This window comes from Acomys minous (genome assembly GCF_964271855.1).
Source record: "Acomys minous genome assembly, chromosome: 13".
NCBI classification, from domain to species: Eukaryota; Metazoa; Chordata; class Mammalia; order Rodentia; family Muridae; genus Acomys; species Acomys minous.
Window position 1 is genome coordinate 20423283 of NC_140495.1, and position 18100 is coordinate 20441382.

The 18100-nt window shown below is 48.3% G+C and overlaps 2 protein-coding genes across 15 annotated transcripts in view; one reads left to right on the plus strand and one right to left on the minus strand.

The window, feature by feature from the left end:
* Positions 1-4761: 4761 nt before the first annotated feature.
* Positions 4762-13394, minus strand: ANAPC13 (anaphase promoting complex subunit 13). 4 transcript variants are annotated; one of them, XM_084751728.1, is made up of 3 exons: positions 13314-13394; positions 9542-9667; positions 4762-4998 (listed from the first exon to the last, which is right to left on the minus strand). In XM_084751728.1, the coding sequence occupies exons 2-3, from the start codon at positions 9638-9640 to the stop codon at positions 4873-4875; spliced, it is 225 nt and encodes a 74-aa protein (XP_084607854.1). In that variant the 5' UTR covers positions 9641-9667; positions 13314-13394; the 3' UTR covers positions 4762-4872. The 4 variants fall into 4 exon arrangements, with proteins under 4 accessions (XP_084607854.1, XP_084607856.1, XP_084607855.1 ...); XM_084751730.1 differs by lacking the exon at positions 13314-13394 and adding an exon at positions 12965-13105; XM_084751729.1 differs by lacking the exon at positions 13314-13394 and adding an exon at positions 12961-13094.
* The window catches only part of CEP63 (centrosomal protein 63), a 43947-nt gene continuing 39111 nt past the window's right edge, over positions 13265-18100 (plus strand). Inside the window, exons 1-2 of one of the 11 annotated variants that reach the window (XM_084751721.1) lie at positions 13265-13400; positions 15894-15931. In XM_084751721.1, coding sequence (XP_084607847.1) covers positions 13395-13400; positions 15894-15931 — 44 coding nt within the window. In that variant the 5' untranslated portion in view covers positions 13265-13394. Of the gene's footprint in view, positions 13401-13434; positions 13811-13961; positions 13985-15893; positions 15932-18100 lie in introns of those variants that run through there. The other 10 variants (XM_084751720.1, XM_084751714.1, XM_084751722.1 and 7 more) reach the window with 10 other exon arrangements.

Genomic DNA, 18100 nt, shown 5'->3' on the forward strand with positions numbered 1-18100 from the left:
CGTCCACAGCCAGACTCTCAAAGGTGACGTCTCCCACCAAGCTTTCCTGAGTTCCTTCAACCGCCAGAGGCCTTTGTCTTTCTGACTCTCCTGTTGCATGGTCTCCATGTCTACCCTGCATCCATGCATCTGATGTGTCCACACAGCCAGCCAGCCAGCCAGCCAGCCAGCAGTCCATCTGTGAATCAGCAGGTATTTACTGAGCGTCAGTTGTGCACTGGCACTTTTCATACTGTGTTCTTCTACAGGAATGTCTCATCTGGCCCCACACACTGCACTGTCCGGCAGAGCCCCGGCTTCAGATCTGCTGCTTGCGTTTCCCAGAGTGCTCTGTGCAGATCTGCTGCTTGCTGCTAGACATCAGCACCATGGAAGTTGCTGAATACAGATAAGAGTTTTGACCCATGTCCCAGATCCTCATTCAAAAGCACTGAGAAGAGTTTTTTTTTTAAATAAACAATACTTTTCTAAGTTTTGCAGTATTTATATTATCTGAAAAAAAAATTACCTAAAGAGCTACCATTTTTTTTTCAGAAGGCTAGCTGTGGAATTTCCTTCCTCAGCCTGCCAAATCTTGTCCCTAGAAGGGGACCCTGGCCCGTAGCTGTCTTTCCTTCCAGAGCTGTTAAAACACGAATCTGAGAAAACCCTATGAGTTTATGCAGGAAATAAAATCTGGACGCCTGACTCAAATGCTTAGCATTCTTTAAGCTACACTGGAGTTTTGAATGCATTCTTACTCTTTGACCCCGGAAGGCTCAGAGAAGCTGACAGACTCCTCCTGGTCCCAGAGTCGGCAAGAGGTCAACTAGACCTTAAACCCGCAGTCAGGCAGGGGGATGTAGTTTAGTGCTATGATGCTTGTTCAGCATAGTGGAAGGTCTTGGGTTCAAGCCCCAGCACAGTCTCCTTACAAGACAACCCCAGAGAGCAGGGAGGGAGAGACGTAGAAATGCTTCTAGAAGATAAATGCTTGAGCGAAGTAGTAGAAGAAGCAAGTGAAAGAAAGAAAGAAAGAAAGAAAGAAAGAAAGAAAGAAAGAAAAAAAAAACCCCAAACAAACAGAAGAACACAGGGAGGCGGGCTGATTGAGAAAAAGATACAGGGTGAAAGGTCTATGGGGAAAGAGGTCCAGCCCTCTCCACTTCTGCTAAAAGTGCCCCGAACCCAGCCCACTGCTCAGATGCCTTGATGCCTGTGTTCCTAAGACTCCCCAGGCCCTCACCTCTCCAGCTATGGGGCAGCCTGGGAGAGAGCAGGAGGAACGCAAGGGCCATGCAAATGAACCTCCAAAGAAGATGGGTTGGGGGCCTGTGGTGAGGGCAAACTCACTGGCAAAGAGGCAGGGACACAGCGGCCTCTCTCTTTAGCGGAAATTCCTCCAGTTCGAGCATGGGTGCCACTTAGAGTGATCAGCATTCCGTGAGTAGGATGGTGAGTGAGGCAAAGACACTGCCCAGAAGGCAGGTAGGGTGGAAGCGGGGTGGGGGGGGTGGGGTTGGGGGGGGGGGGACAGAACTGCCAAAGAACAAAGGCAAGACCAGAATATGGGTGGAAAAGAGTTGTGTTTTTTGTTGTTGTCATTTTGTTGTTGTTGTTGTTGTTTTTTTTTTTTTGCCCTTGGGTGGTGGCATCTCCTTAAAGGAGGTCTGAGTCACCAGGGAAGACATGGATAACAGGGACGAGCCTTTACATCACCCTCCCTCACTTCCGCTCCAGTCATTTGGTAGTTTTGAATTCTCCACCCTTTGTCCCCTTCTCCCGCCCCCAGCAAATCTGGCTCATGTGTATGTGTGCACGCATGCTTTTCTGCACGTGTACAACCAACTAGTTTCTTTGTATATTTTTAACCAACTGAGTAAGCAACCCAAAGAAAAGTGCAGGCAAAAAGTCTCTGCACTGCTGAGTACCAGTAATGGACGGGGGAGTTCAACACTGTCCCCAGCTGTCATCGTCCTCTTCATACTTTGTTTGGGTCAAAGGGTCTACTCTGACACAGAGCTAAGGAAGGTTACATCGTCATTGGCTATGGGCCAGGGCAAACTGCAGTAAGGACATGGCCTGGAGTGGGGTGATAACCTTGCCTCAAGTGCTCCTAGCTGTCCACACAGCTGTCTTGCTGGCTTTACGGAATCTCTGTACCTGCCCCTCACCCCCATGGACACTTAGGCAAGCCTTCCCAAGGCACTGAGGAAGAGTTCAATCAGCAGCCACCTTGGGAGACACTGAGAGCAGCAGAAGTCCCGTGCAGTGCGGCAGCAAGGATGCTTGCCCCCGGCTCTCTGCTCTGCTTCTCTGGGACCTGCCTGGTTTTCTGGTGCTTTAAAGTCTGCTGCTCCAGGACCTTAAGTGCTCCTTCTTTCAGTGCAGTGGCATCTCAGTCAATCTCCATTGAACATGGAACCCTTAGTTAGCTACATGTTTGGAATCCACTGCAAGATGAAAACATGGGGCCTTTTATGACAAGCTAAAGCTACTGAGGGGCTCAGGATAAGAAGGGTCAAGCATTCACTTCATGCATGCTTCTGTGAGTGCACATCAATGGAGCTGGCCCTGGCTGGCTCAGGGACAGAGGCTAGGGGTTTTCATTATCTGGGTCCCAGCTCCCCTTCTGGGCCAGTCTCTCAGGCCTTACTGCTTTCTACTGAGTTCACCAAAAGACTTTGGTACAGGAAGGCACTAGGAACTGGACCGGCCCCTGCTGGGTATAAAGGGGCACTGACGCCAAATCCTGAAAACCAGTGAGAACATGATCTTTTTCTTTTCTTTCTTTCTTTCTTTTTCTTTCTTTCTTAATTATGTTATTTTTGAAGTTAAACAGGCATGTCTGATGTTTTATGTATCTAAGATCCCCTAATAATATTTCTCTCAGTTCTGTCTTCATTCTAGAAATAACACAAACATGAAAACTCAGAGAATTCTGATGGGATTTTCTAGGGCACTGCTGTGGCCTTTGCAAAGGATGTGACAGTCTGGGTTGAAAGGCACTTACTGAGTGACTTAATAAGTCTTTTAACCTGCAGCAAGCTAGCTTTAACTTGGAATGACATTAAATTGTAAGGTGCCATCTCTTGTTCGAAGCACAGTGACATCCAGCTAAAGAGAGAAAGCAGGGCTGGCCATATAGAGCCTGTATGTCTATCCATGTCTAAATCTGGCCTATAGATATAATGAGTTCCAGGACAGCCAGGACTACACAGAAAAGCCCTGTCTAAAAACAAACAAACAAACAAACAAACAAGACCCAAACCAAAAAGATCAGGCGGTCCCCCAGGCCTGATCAAACCTTTCAGTGACTTGGGGAACCCAGGCGCCTTGCCCGCAACAGCAGTTCCACTTTGCGGCTCTCTGCTGCCTCTGCTCCGTAGTCAGTGTCCACCTCCCATCGTGCCCCCCGGCCCCTTGGCTCATATGTCAGGTGTTGGTTCAGAAACTCAAGGCAGGTACAAGAAACGACACATTTCCTTTAAAGCAAATGCAGTCGGCTGGAGTCTGTTGCTGAACCTGAGCAATGCGCCTTTCCCTGCCTTTTCACCCATCCTCTTGCCACTGACTGTGTCTCTGTGTGTTGGCTGCCAAGGGGACGCAGCTCATGTGCTCTGGAGTGCTGTGTTTAGACGTTTCCAGCAGACGGCTGGAAGGGAGAGCCAACAACTGACAATTCACAGCAGTCCATTCATCCCCAGAGCGAGAGCTTGATGCCGCATGGTCCAGCGTCCTTGCAGGACCAGGCTGAAGGGTCTGAGCTGAAAGCATTTCTTGCTCGGCTCTCTCTGCTCTGCCTCACTCCACCCGCATCTGCCCCCTAAGTGATGGGATTAAAGGCGTGCACCCCTGCTGCCTGGCTATGGATTTTTTGAGTGTCTTGCCTATGTGGGTGCTATGTACCTAATGTGTGCAGTCCCCTCAGAGGCCACAAGAGGGTGAGGGACCCCTGGAACTCGAACCACAGGCAGGTGGGAGCTGGTACTTGGGTGCCAGGAACTGAGCCCAGGTCCTCTGCAAGAGCAACAGGCGCTCATAACCACCCGAGCCATCTCTCCAGCCTCAACAGATTCTTGTATAAATATAGTACTGAGCACTGGCCCCGACGTGTTTTATATTTGAAGGGGTCTGAGATATGAGATACCGTTACTGTTTTGAATAAGAGGAGTGCTCTATTTAAACAAAGGCCCTCCAGTGGCCCAAAGGCGACGACTACAGAGAGGGGACAGATAGGGGACAGAGGACACTAACAGCTAACTGGGATTACAAGCACACACCACCATGCCAAGCCCAATTTTTCCTGGAGTTCTAGGGATCAACCTTAGGTCTTGACTAAGCCATCCCCTAACTCCTCAGACATAACCTTTTAATCTGTACATTTATGCAACGTCTGGAAATATGCTGGGAATCTTAGGAATGCCAGTCATCAGTGAGTGGGGGTGTCTGCTTGGGGCACCTACAGGCTGACCCCGCTCAGAACAGGCATGGGGGTACAAGTCCGTGGTTCTCTTCACGTCTGGCTTCCTCTGTCTTTCTTGCTCATATTTCAACTACCTGAGGCAGAGGACATATGTAAGTAGCTGGGAAAGAGTCAACTTCGACAGAAGCAAAACTGGAGCTAAAGGCAAATGTTTAACCAGCTGCGTTCAAACACGAGTGAGTGAGTGAGTAAGCGTAGCCCCGAGAGCCACAGAGCCTGCATTCCTGACAAGTCTCAGTTTCTCATTCAGAACATTTTCATGCTGCGCTTTGTTGCTAAAAAGCCAAGTGGGCATGTGTTCTTGAGTGGTGATTTATTACTAAAGATCTGGATTCGGAGACAGAGGGGGGGGGACATGTTTTATCTACATGGTTTGAGAACTTCATCCGTGGGAAGGAAGGCCGGCATCAGTTTCCAGCGGGGGGGACGTTCTCGTGGAGGCACTGTAGGGCCAGGTCTGTCCACTTCATCTCCTGTTCTTTCACAGACTCTGTGGTGCCCCCGTTGTCCTGCTCAGGCTCCGGAAGCTCACTCTGGAAGGGAAGGACACCCACAACAACCATCAGAGAGTTTCCTTTCTATGGGGTTTTGAGACGGGTCTCACGGAGCCTAGGCTGACCCCACACTCACTGTGTTGGTGTGAACACTGTTTCTGCACTGCTGGGGACTGGGCACAGGGGCCCTGTGTGTGCCACACCAGCACTCTACCACTGAGATGCGTTCTCAGCCAATTGCCCCGGACTCTCTAAGCTATCTTCCTTTGTCCTGCAGGAGCTGGAATTACAGGTGTAAACATGGTCTTGAGGTTACTTCTGAAAACACAAGGGCACTAGGCACTAGAGCCTGTGAGGCCCTAGAACAGCCAGCATAGCTGACATGATCTACTAAAGAAAGAGTCTGAAGAAACAGATGCATGGGAAGCACCGGAGTTCTGCCAGTGTGGCTCCCTCCCCATTCAGCATGGGAGGCTGGGCACGGTGACTCTGGTTTGCTTACAAAAGGCAGCAGTGGGGCAGAAGGGGGAAGGGGGATGGAGAGAGAGAGAAGAGAGAGAGGGGGGAAGGAGGGACAGAGAGAGGGAGGGAGGGAGAGGGAGAGAGGGGAGGGAGGGAGGGAGAGAGAGGGAGAGAGAGAAAGAGGGAGAGGGAGGGAGGGAGGGAGGGAGAGAGAGAGAGAGAGAGAGAGAGAGAGAGAGAGAGAGAGAGAGAGAGAGAGAGAGGTGTGCTGGAGCCCCAGACAGCCATTTATTCACTGGCTTATTTGAGTGAGGTAATTCAAACCCTTGGGCGGGGTGTGTGTGTCTTTGTTTGTACTCTTGAAAGCAGGAGAAAAATTTAGCTGTTTTCCTGTCTCGGATGTTTGTAAAGATAGAATGCACAGCTGGATCCAGAGCCTGGTGCTGCACAAGGTGTCCAGTGCTGTAGGGCACTCCCTAGAATTAGGAGTGGCTGACAAGAGCCGATGCTAAGCCTTTCTGAAAGTGCTTTAAAGGCAAATCAGATTTGCTGGTATGTTTTTTAAATATAAGAAATGTATCAAGGGGAAAAAAATGTTGCACTCAAAATGCTTATGTGACAAAATGGGCTGGCTAAGGGACACTGGCAATGTAACAGATGAGATCGCCCCCTAGTGGGAAAACACAGTAAAGACCAACTCACACCCCAATTGCCATTTTCTTACAGTGGTAAGGCATGGGACCACACTGGCACAATCTGGTATCACTCCCTAACATATACGCATTTGTTACTGCTGAATCCCTGTTTGGCTCCACAGATCACCGATACCATGTATTTCTGTGCATTACCCAGTTATACTTTGTGTCAACAGACACTGCTTAAAATTCAGAGTTAGGATGCACCACCTAATTTATTTATACTATATGGAGGTATTTTTTTTAAATTATGTTCAGCATATAGAAAATGACATTTAGTTACCACATGTGCAAGTTATTTGAATTGGGTCCAGTAAAATGGTTCAGTGGGTAAAGGCATTTGCTGCCGAGGCTGATGACTTGAGTTCTTCATGTGTCTTGGCACACAGGTACACACACAAGAAAAACCTAATGTGTTTGCATCATATGCATCTGTTTTACATATGTAAATATGAGATCTAATATTCCATATACAGACCCAGAGAACTGCCACTCTCTCGTCAATTTAGAAATCTGGCCTTGATAATTATCTAAAGGTCACAAAGAGTAAACTGGCCCTTGGTTAAAAATACTTAATTCAGAGGCAGGGGCTGCTTCAACTTCATTCCCTCTATGGGCGCGCTAGGATTCCTAAGATGACGCACCCTTCTCTTGGTGACTATGAATTCTTGCGATGAGCACCACCATGTAAAACCACACAAAACATGCTGACCTAAGCACAACACTCACGAGGCACACTCCTCAACAGCTGCAGTTCTTCTCAGCTACTCCTGCCGAGCGGCAGACTCTACTCCGTGACTGTGCATCTGGGTGGCCACTGACTTGCTCTCATCAGCAGAATGAAGCTGTGGGGCAGTTCTAGCCTGAGTTCCAACGCTCCGCGCTTCCCCCTGACACTACTGTTGAAGCTGAGGCCGAGGTCTCAGGAGAGCCTGCAGGATGTGCCAAGTCCCAATTATCCTACCTCCTGGAGATATCCTGTTAAGTACTGCCAGACACGTGACCCCCTGCCCACTCAGCTCCAGCTAGTCTGCTGCCTGACAGCTCAGCACCAGCGAGCTGAACTGGTGTGGTCCAGAACTTTCAACTGACTTATAAAATCATGACCAAACAGTTGTTATTGTAAGTCATTACATTTCAGGACAATTTGTTATGCAGCAAACGCTAACTGATATACACATTCCCTTAGAACCACAACATTGCATGGCTGGGCAACAGGACCAGGCTGCCACCAGGAGGTCAGCAGAGGGACGTCCCTCTTCTTCATTCCCTACCAAAAAATGTCCTTAAATCCTGGTGTATAGCATTTAGCAAGTCACCATACTCTTCTTGGTACTCTTCTGGCTTTTCTCTCTTGCCTAGATTGCTGCACTGCAGTAGCCTACTTGGTACCCCCGCCTCTTTCTTCTACCAGGCTGTCGCCATCAATGCTGGGAACCCCACTTTCTGAAAGGCAAACCTGCGCATGGCCTCCTATCTACAAATGTAATTGCTCCCCACTGCCCCACCATCTCCCACCGTGTTTCAAAACCCTGGGCCTGTTTCATTCTCTCCTCTGCTGCAGGCCCTGTCTTCCAGGTCTTTCATAAGCATTACATCTTCTCTGAAGCGTCTCTGCGGCATGCCAGGCCTCCAGCCACTCACCTCTTGGCGATTTATTTCCCTGCTGGGTAGTGCAGCTACTTAGTGACTTGCTCCCTGACCCCAAACTGGAACTTTCTCTTATGCTCACATTATCTTAGGGGACACAGTTGACTTTGGAGAAGTGCTTGTTGGATAGCTGGCTGGGTGAAACCTTATGGATTTTGAGCTTTGCAGACCAAGGCATGAAGTCTGACTTATGAGGTATTAGACTTGGGGCAAGCGTGCCTCTCCTACTCTTTGCCTGGCATATGGAGACAGTACCACCTCGCCTAAATGGCCGGCTTAAGGATTACAGATAATGCAGGCCTTAACTTCAGTCTCTGGCTTAAAACTGGACTAAAGGGCAGCCACAATGCCTTTTCCTTATTTTATCGATAAGGCACGGACAGCGACTGAGCGCATCACCATCTCTCCCGCTTGAATGAGGGCACAGGTGAGCTGCGTGTTTTCTTTCTTTGCAGAACAGCCATGGCAGGCTATGCTCCTGGAAGTCACGCTGTATTGGCTGCTCTTCTAGAGCACGGGGCACACTGTACAGAGAAAGTCCCAAAACTATGTTTCCTTGTCCTTTGTTAGGCCTCTGTAAGAGTTTTGAAAAAAAATCTACATAAGCAAAAGTGGGGGGTTGCTTATTACATAAGGGTCAACAATCGCCTTTTAAGGGCGTTTTCCAGAGATCAGCAAAGAAAAGGTACACTGAGGGCTTGCATGTCTAAGGCCAAAGAAGAAAAGCTAGGTAGGCTTCAAGCACTTCCTGGAGGCTAGGCTATGTGTGCAGCCAGTGTTTCAGAAATGCCAACAAGGTGGGAATGGTGGCGCATGTAATCCCAGCACTTGGGAGGCAGAGACAGGTGGATCTCTGTGAGTTCAAGGCCAGCCTGGTCTATAAAGTGAGTCCAGGACTGTATAGGCTACACAGAGAAATCCTGTCTTGAAACAAACACTCAAAAACCAAAAACCAGAAACGCCCACAGAGAGGCCGGGAGATGGCTCGGGAGACGGTGCAGTGGGTAAGAGCTCATACTGCTCTTGCCGAGCCTGGTTCTCAGCACTCACTCTGGGTGGCTCACAGCTGCCTTTAACTCCAGCTCCAAGGGATCCAACACCCTCTCCAGGCCTCTAAGGGCACCTGCACTTATGTGCTCCCCCACCCTACCTGAGACATGCACACATACAGAAACAGAAATAAATCTTAAGGGCTAGGGGGGAATGGCCCGGTGGGAAGATCACCTACTGCCCTTCTAGAGGACCCAAGTTTGGTTCCCAGCACCTATGCTGGGTGACTCCTAACCACCTGTAACTCCAGCTCCAGGGGATTTGATGCCCTCTTCTATCCTCCTCTCGACCTGTAGCTCTCTCTCTTTCTCCCCCCACCTTTCTCTCTTATTCACACACAAATAAAAACAAAACAAATCTTCAAAAAACAACAACAAAAAAGCCAAACCAAAACCACCACCACCAACAAAAGACTGATAAGCCAGCAGGGAATTGAGGGCACACGCGTTCCTTGCTTCTCTGTGTGTTATGCACTGAATTCAATCCTGGCTTACTGCTGGCTTTGGGTCACAATGTGTCTCCAAAAATCTGGGCTCCAGCCTGGGTGTGACCTCTAACTTAGCTGACACCAGCCAGGTCTCTGAACCATTAAAAGATGAGCCAGTGCTTTCCAGAGGCTTCTAGATCTAGAGGACGCCACAGTTTGGATTTCACCTTCCACCAACCTCCGCTAGGTTTCACCAGTAGGTTCTGACCCATGGTCCTGAGCTCGAATCACAACCTACCAGTGGAATCGCGACGTCCTCGTATGGCAGCTTGTCTTCCCGCCAGGCGTCATCAATCAAATCCAAGATCCTTCCATCCCGCTGCACCTCACTGTCCATTTTCCTGCAGCTTTGCTCTTGTCAGGCCTGTAAGCCAAAGCGGTCATGTCTCAACACCATGAGGGGACAGTAGAATCCAGTACCAGGATTCCCTATACTTTTAGCTTGAAACTGGTTTTGTTGTTTGTTTCTTAACACCCCTCCAGAAAAACCCAGAAACTTCTGGGTTTCCAGCTTCCAAGTTTGTTCCTGATCACAATATGGGTCAGGTGACCACAGCTTTTTCCTTACCTCAGCTGACAGATGCTTGAGTGTGTATAGGGGTTAGACACAGTTTAGTTGACAGACTAGGTTGCTAGCGTAACCAGAGAGCAACACATTTGTTCTGAGCAAGGTGCTGGAAGGCACTGCATATAAACATAGCTTTCTTTACAATCTCACACAATAACCTTTCCCTGTCTGTGATGTCTTTGAGGAGGCTCTGACTTGACACTGCTTGCTGAGTCCCATCTCCGGCTTCTCAAGCCCTCCCCTGTTATTTGGCACAAGTCTGTCTTGGCTCCAACCTTGGCATTAAGGAACAGGAGCTAAGAGAACACGCTGGTGTCACTGAGCTGGGATGTGTAAAGTGACCAGCCACAGGCCAGCTGCTAATCCTTACGGCAGGAATAACGCGGGCAGTTGGACTTACCCAGGAAACCACTTCCTTTCTTAAATAGCATCCAGACTGAGCTCTGAAAGTACTGTAAGACCAATGGTGGCAGCTCTAGGTTCTGGGTCCTTCTGGGCTTGTCCCCCACTCTTTTTTTTTGACACAGAGTCTCAAACTATTTCTGTAGCCAAAAGCAGCCTTAAACTTCTAATCCTCCTGCCTCCACCAATGGTATTACAGGCGTGTGCCACCTTATCTGTTTTATGAGATACAGGGAATCCACCCAGGGCTGCACTGACCAAATCCTCTGCTGAGGAGGAGCCTGCAGGAGTCCAGGGAGGAAAGCAAACTGTGAAGAGGTAAGAACTGAAAACTCAGGCTGGTGGTAGTGGCCTTTAATCCCAGAACTTGGGGAGGCAGAGGAAGGAGGATCTCCGTAAGTTCGAGGCCAGCCTGGTTTACAGAGTTCCAGGACAGCCAGGGCTACACAGAGAAACCCTGTCTTGGAAAAAAAAAAGTTCAGATTGACCTCATCAATCTGGCTTAGACCTGGGGAGACTGATGCCACATGGTTTATTTCCAACAAACTTAACACAGTACGATGGCGCACAAGGAGGCATTATTACACTGACAGTGAACTTAGGGTGCATGCCATTTCTCCAAGAAGATGGGGTTCTAGAGACAGGTCTCCTGCACTAGCTTAAGGGCCTAAGAAAGGTTCTGGCTTAGTCTCAGTCATACAGACAGCAGAGTGGTCATGTGAGCTATTAGCCACTTCTTGTCCTGGCTGGGGAACTTGGGGGAAGCCCCTTGCTGTAAGGGTTACCTTGCTGTTACTAGTCACCTCCAGTCCTGGCTGAAGGACCTTGATATGGCCTGGCCCAAGAGATAGCTCAGAGCAGCAGGCTGATAATCACTCCCATGCCCCAGTTTCCTGAATAGAAGAACAGGTCCATCTGTGCCGTTGGAAAGGCATTCCAGCATGCTTAACATTCTCCGTCTCCCTGGAGATGCACAGGTGCAAGGGCCTCTGCACAGTGCTCCTAACACCCAGCCTTTTTTCTTCTTATAAAAAAAAAATTACATTTGTGTATGTATATTTTGAAGTCAAAGGACAACTTGAGGTAATTGGTTCTCTTCTTCTACCAGGTGGGACCCAGAGATTAAACTCAGACCGCCAGGCTTGGTGCGCGTGCCTTTGTGGCACTGTGCAGCTTGCTGGCTCTCTGCAGGGCTTGGTCCAAGTGCTCAGGACGCCTGCTTAGCTCCCTGGCCACACACCATTCTTTATTTTTCTCCTCAAACTGTTGCAATCTAATTCAAAAGGCTAGTCACCCTGGAGTACTTCCGGGTTTCCAGCTTCCAGGTTTGTTCCTTATCACAAACACACCACAAAGTGGCCACCAAAGCAAGGTCTTGAAACTAATAGCATCAGTGGCTCTCCCAGGGACTCTTCCGTTTCTGACAGAAGGGAGACTCTTGCAAAAAACGACCCTTGGCAGTAGAGTCTGGCTTTGCCATAAAGGTCTGTGCTCGTCTCCAAGAGTATGAAGGCAAGCTAGCTCTATCTATCTAGTCCGGAGGTGGGGAGGAGATTTCACTTTCAAAAAAAGGGAGCGTGGGAGGCGGCTCAGTGGGTGAAGTGCTTGCTGGGCAAACAAAAAGACGAAAAATCCAGATTGCTGTCAGACTCATAAAAAGCCTGGCACAATGACGCACACTTGCCATCTCTGGGAGGTTGCCAGGCCAGGCAGTATAGTTGAATCTGAAAGTTCCAGGTTTAGTGAAAGATTCAAAGTGGAAGACACTGATGTTGACCTCTACACACACACACACACACACAGCCTGGAAACCAAGTGATGCTTAGCAAGTTTTCCTTCAATTTAACTAGACCCTTGCCAATGGACAATACAAAGCTATCTGAAGGGATCCCATCTGCAGAAATGTGTAACTCCAGAGTGTGACACGTTTTCTTCCTTTCCTGATACTTTTTTTTTTTTTAATAGCTGTGCCTTGGGCTACAGGTCATAATTCCCTCAGCTGATTTTCCCAGCCCTACACAGACAGCACTTTTCTCTGAAGGTTCTGACATCCTTCCAGCGTTCGCGGGCTTTCTGTCCTTGAGTGCCTGCTGCTTGCCTTAACTGATCTATGGAACCTTCTATGGAACCTTAGGTGAGCTTTGTGACTGACTGGTAGGGTACTACTGCCTCCAGCGGTAACGCGATGATTTCCAGGGTTTCCACAGTTGGCCTCCGTAGTTTGTACCATGCTCCTCTTCCACACGCTTTACTACCTAGCATGCTTATCACCCGTCTCCTGTACTTCTTCGTCAGCAATGCTTGGCTGTCCTTCCAAACATAATACAAACGACAGGTCTTTCGGGTTTACATCTATTTTCCTGGCTCTGGCACTCGGGTGCTCCCCCAATACCCTGGCCACGGCCACTGCCCCAAATCCTTATCGGACAGCATAGCCTCTCCGGGTTTCTTAAACTTTCTTTTCTTTTTCTATGCACCCGTCCCACCCCCACATACGAGAGAATACAGAACTCTCAGCTCTCAGGTTGTCTCCTTTAGACGTCAGGCTGAGTGCAATTTCAAGAGCCTATTTCTTCTCCCATCCCCTAGATCTCTGGGCACAAATGCGTGACAGCAGGAGGGGAGCTTGTCCCACTACCCAGACATCTCTTTCTAGATATCAGAAGGGTACATCCTATGAGACATACGCACGTCTTACGCATCTTCGAAACCACAGCTTTGTAAATGTAGCTCTAAGCTAAAAGCACGACGTCAAAACCAAAACTGGCCCTCGCAGGCCACCATCCAGGGTCGCTACACGCACAGGCCGCCCGCGGCGCCGCTTCCGGTTCGACGGCTGGAGATGCCATATGCGGAAGTGCAAGAGGGAGGTGGGGCGTCGCCATGCGGGCTCCCTTCCACTCCTCGCGGTGTGCAGTAAGGGAATAATGGTCGCTTGAGGACACCGGCCAGCGCCTCTGGATGCACTGAACGCCCGAAGCTGAGGGCGAACGCTTAACCACCCTCCTAAACCCCGGCCGCGGGCGCAAAAAACCCTTACCCGCGGCGGCGCGCGCAACGGCTTCCTCCCGGCCCCGCCTTTCGTCCCGGTCACGTGACCCGCGGCGCTCTCATACCCCGTATGTTGGTGAGTCCGGTCACTACTGTAAGGGGCGGGACGAACGTCGACTTGTTGTGACGCGTGCGCGTGTCCCCCACTCGGGGGCGCGCTGGGCTGCTGGGGGCGGGGGGCGCGGAGGGGGTGAGCTCCGTAACCGACTGCGTGCCCCAAAGACGGGCGAGCCGCGGCTGGTTGTAGTGCGGACGCGGCCTTGGCCACCGTGGTGCCGCTAACCTCCAGGCCGCATGGCCCCGCGGCCTCTGCCCGTCGTTGCTCGCCTACCGCCAGGCCCTCTACTGCCCCCGCCTGCAGCTGCCCGGGCGCCGTGCGTCTGGGTCTCACGTCCCCCTCCCGGCGCCGCTCCGAGCCGGGGGGCCAGGTGCTGCGGCCTCGGCGGGGGCGTGCGTGCGGGAGGGCGGGCTGCTGCGGCTCCCTGGGTGGGACCCGGCGTTAGCGTTCCCTGGTAATGTTAGTAGGAGCTGCAGAAGCGTGCTGGGAAACCCCCAGAGGCAGGGGAATTGCAGAGGGTTTCGCTTAGGAAATAAGATCGGTGGAGTGCAAGTTTTGAAAAGGCATTTCCACAACGCTTTTTATCACGGAAATACTTGACGGTGAATCTGGATTGCAAATAGGGCGGCTGTCCTTTACAAAATCGTGGAGTTAGTGCACTCGGATGCCACACACGAGTTTTCATTTATAGACTGCCCAGAGTGAGCCCTCCCCGTCCCCTCCCCCCCCCCCCAAAAAAAGCTAGCATCCAGTTTTCCTCTAAGAGTCTTGTTTTGTAGCCTGGAGGACAGAGAGAATAACAAAGTAGACCAGCCTGGCCTCAGACTCACAGAAATAGGCTTCCCTCTGCTTCCTGGGTTAAGGACCTGCGCCTCCTTGCCTGGTTTTCTGAGCTCTCTTAAGGCCAATTTAGATTTTAAAAAATTTACTTTAGTAAAGCAGAGCAGGTGCTCTTTGTACAATCCGTCGAATACCAGCATTTAGGTTTTTTTTTTATTTTTTATTTTGTAAATCAAGGATCAACCAATATAAGTTATCTTCAGCTAGATACCCTTATTCTTAAAGGTTGTAGCTTAATGGTACGGTAAGACAAATTTTCTTATTTGGAATGCAGCACCATCTATAGGCTAATTTTTGTCCCTGCCTCCTTGTCTTCTGTGTTGTCCTCAGTGATGAATATGGTACAGGAGGCTGTGAAACTAAAATGGATTAGAGATTTGTAAACTCAGGCACACAGCCCTTTAAAATGTGTGGACACCGAAGTTTAAAAAACAATATAGTGTTAATCATTGCTAATTGTGCGTCCTCCAGTGGAGAGGCGGAGGACTGTACCTAGGCCTTCCTGCCCACAAGCCCTGTGCAGTGGCGCATGTAAGGTTCCCCCCATGCCAAAGGCTACATTTGCTTTGCTCAGTTTTACAAAACTACAGTACTATTTTTACATCAGTACAGATTAGAAAAAATTTACACAATGCCTGCTGGGTGGGGTGGCACACACCTTTAATCTCAGCACTTGGGAGGCAGAGGCAGGCCAGCCTGCTTCTACAGTCCAGGGCAGCCAGTATTCTGTCTGACAGAAACGCTGTCTCAAAAAACAAAACAAAACAAAAAAAATGAATAAAAACAACCTCCCTCCCCCACTGTCAGTATCCAGTGGGATCAGATTTCTTCAGCTCCCCGCAGGTGCTTGTAATACGTTGTTTGGCCCAGACTCCTGCAGAGAACTGTGTTGCATTTGGTTGCTAGGCCTTTAAATTCTCTCAACTATAGCAGTCACTTACCTCCCTTTTCTCTTTACCATTTCAAACTTAGCTCACTGTGTGTATTTTTGAATATGTACCTCTACTTCCTCTATGACCTCTCCTCCACTGACTAAATCTTGAATTACACTGTCCACTGTGGTCCAAGTCATTAGCCAGCTGTGCTATTTTAAATGGAATAACAGTTTGATCCCCCAGCTGCATTAGCCACATCAGAGCTGCCGGGCAGTCACAGGTTGTCTAGTAGCTACTGTTTGAGTAATGCAGATGAACTGTTTCCATAATTACAGAAAGTTATACTGAATACAGTGATCTGTTGAAATACAGTGCTAGATTCAACCTTGATTCCTTTGATGGGAAGTGTAAGAAAAATGTCAGAGCTGTAGGTTTTATATTATGAAAATTATCTGTTGCATTCATTATCAGTGAGACATGTAATGTCTGAGTCATCCAATTTGAGATACTGCAGTTGAGCTGTGTAGTGGTTCCTATGCTGTCAGCTCAGTTGGCCCACCATGAAACTACCCAGGAGCTTTTTGGATGATAGGGAGATCTTGCCTGGCTAACGGTGCCTGGGTCTGTTACTGCATGGCAGGTACAGAGTGGTGGTCTCTCATTGTGTCATGTGTTCAGTAGTGCTTAGCTGGCACTCTGATGAAGAACTTGCCTTCCACAGCCATCTGACTATCCTGAAATACAGTTCGTACAGGAATGGCAAGAAAACTGCTTAACTCTGTTCCTTTCTTTTCAGACTACAGCAATGAATTGGTGGCCTAGCAACCTCCAGAGGTAACCATGGGCTTTACCTTAAAAACAAACGAACCAGTAGGCTTTAATGTGTTTAAATTATTTGAACATATTACAGATTTTTTTTTTCTCTGTGTGGCCTTGGCTGTCCTGGACTTGATTTGTAGACCAGGCTGGCCTCGAACTCACAGCGATCCGCCTGCCTCTGCCTCCGAGTGCTGGGATTAAATGTGTGCACCACCATGCCCAGCTTTTTGTTTGTTAGTTTGTTTGTTTTTTCAAAATTTTTTTGATACCACAAATTGCTTTGTTTTTAGCCAGTGGGGACCCTTTAAGACCCATAGTTACGATAGTTTCCTCCTAGTTTTGCTTTAGCTGGGATTTATGTACTTCAGGCTGGCTTTGAACTTGCTATGTAGCCAAGGATAATCTTAAATTTGAGAACTTCCTGCCTCCACCCCCCAAGTGCTAGGATTATAGGTGCGAGCCACCATGGCAGCTCAATGCTTCTTCTTTTCCTTTTCATGCGTTAGTTATAAGACACTATCATAGTCCCTATAAAACAGCATAAAGCAGGCTTACCTGTAGGTGACCTTTATCCTGGTCTATCACCCTGATTATTTCCGTTCCTTAAGGTAGTATTTCTCTGTTTGTTCCTCAGTAAATAAGTATCCAAAGGCAAACACACTCACTTCTTTTTACTGTTTTGTGGCCTGCTGTTTTCACCTTATAACAGGTCCCTCCATAGAAATCTGTGGCCATTATTACCCCTTTTTACACCTTTATAATATTCCCTCCATGAGTGAGTGTATAGTGAGTTTCCTACTGTATAAGGCTGCAGCAGGGAATGTACTTTATTAACTTAATTTTGTATTTTCCAGTGAGCAAGACTGAGCATCTTTTCACTAAACTGTCATTTGCATTTCCTTTTCACTGACTGTTCCTATATCCTATTTATTTTCCTATAGCTATCCATATATAGACATATGAATATATGTATTGTTTATATCTTTGGTAATTAACTTTTTGTGGCAAAGCTATTTCTTTTTTAAATTTTAATTTTATTAATTTATTCAGATTACAATTCAATTGTTATCCTATCACTTGTATCCTCCCATTTCTCCCTCCCTCCCACTTTCACCCTGTTCCCCTTCCCTAGGTCTAAGCCGGAGGGGGACCTCCTCCCCCACTATATGGTCATAGGCTATCAAGTCTCATCTTGGTAGCCTGCTTATTCTTTCTCTGAGTGCCATCAGGCCTCCCCACCAAGGGGAGGTGGTCAACTATGGAGCACTAGAGTTCATGTCAGAGTCAGTCCCCGCTCTCCACATAACTGTGGAGAATGTCCTGTCCATTGGGTAGATCAGAGTAGGGGTTCGATGTTTACTACTTATATTATCCTTGGTTAGTGCAATAGTTTGAGCAGAGCCCCCTGGGCCCCGATCCATCCATCATGATGTTCTTCTTGTAGGTTTCTAGGACCCTCTGGGTCCTTCTATTTTCCCATCTCCTATATTTCTCTTACCTAGAGTCTCAATAAGGCTTCCTCAAGACCCAGCTATTTTCCTTGGAATATAACCAGAAAATGCTCCACCACACAACGAGGACATATGCTCAACCATGTTCATAGCAGCCTTATTCATAATAGCCAGAACCTGGAAATAGCCTAAATGTCCCTCAGTTGAAGAATGGATAAAGAAACTGTGGTACATTTACACTATGGAATATTACTCAGTTATTAAAAACAAGGAAATCCTTGTGGACAAATGGATGGGACTAGAAATGATCATACTGGGTGAGTTAACCCAGAAGCAGAAAGACTCACATGGTTTATACTCACTTATAATTGGGCACTAGCCCAAAAGGCACGTCCTACGAAAGTCTTCACTTATCAGGAGATTGGCAAAACTATTTCTAAGGCTTTCCTTGTGGCATTTTTTTTTCTACTTAAATTTATCTTTCTGATTTTGGTCACAGTTTGAACAGACTTTTTAAACTTTCATCTTTATTTTGAAATATTTCTCTAGTTTACCTTTAAAGAGGAGCTTTTGGGGAAGTGTTGTTTGTTGTTTGTTGTTGTGGTGTGTCTGTCAGAGCCATCAGTGACCGCACGCCTTGGTAGGCATGCCCCTTCTTAGCCTCACACGTTTGCCTATTTACTCGTAGTTTTTTTTTTCTTTTCCTTTCTGTATTCCATTTTGTAGTGTGATC

Excerpts from the sequence above, each read along its gene's own strand:
- ANAPC13 (XM_084751728.1), bottom strand. The coding sequence starts at position 9,640 with ATGGACAGTGAGGTGCAGCGGGATGGAAGGATCTTGGATTTGATTGAT. Across the intron at positions 4,999-9,541 it reads AGGACGTCGCGATTCCACTG|AGTGAGCTTCCGGAGCCTGA; the intron begins GTAGGTTGTGAT and ends CTTCCCTTCCAG.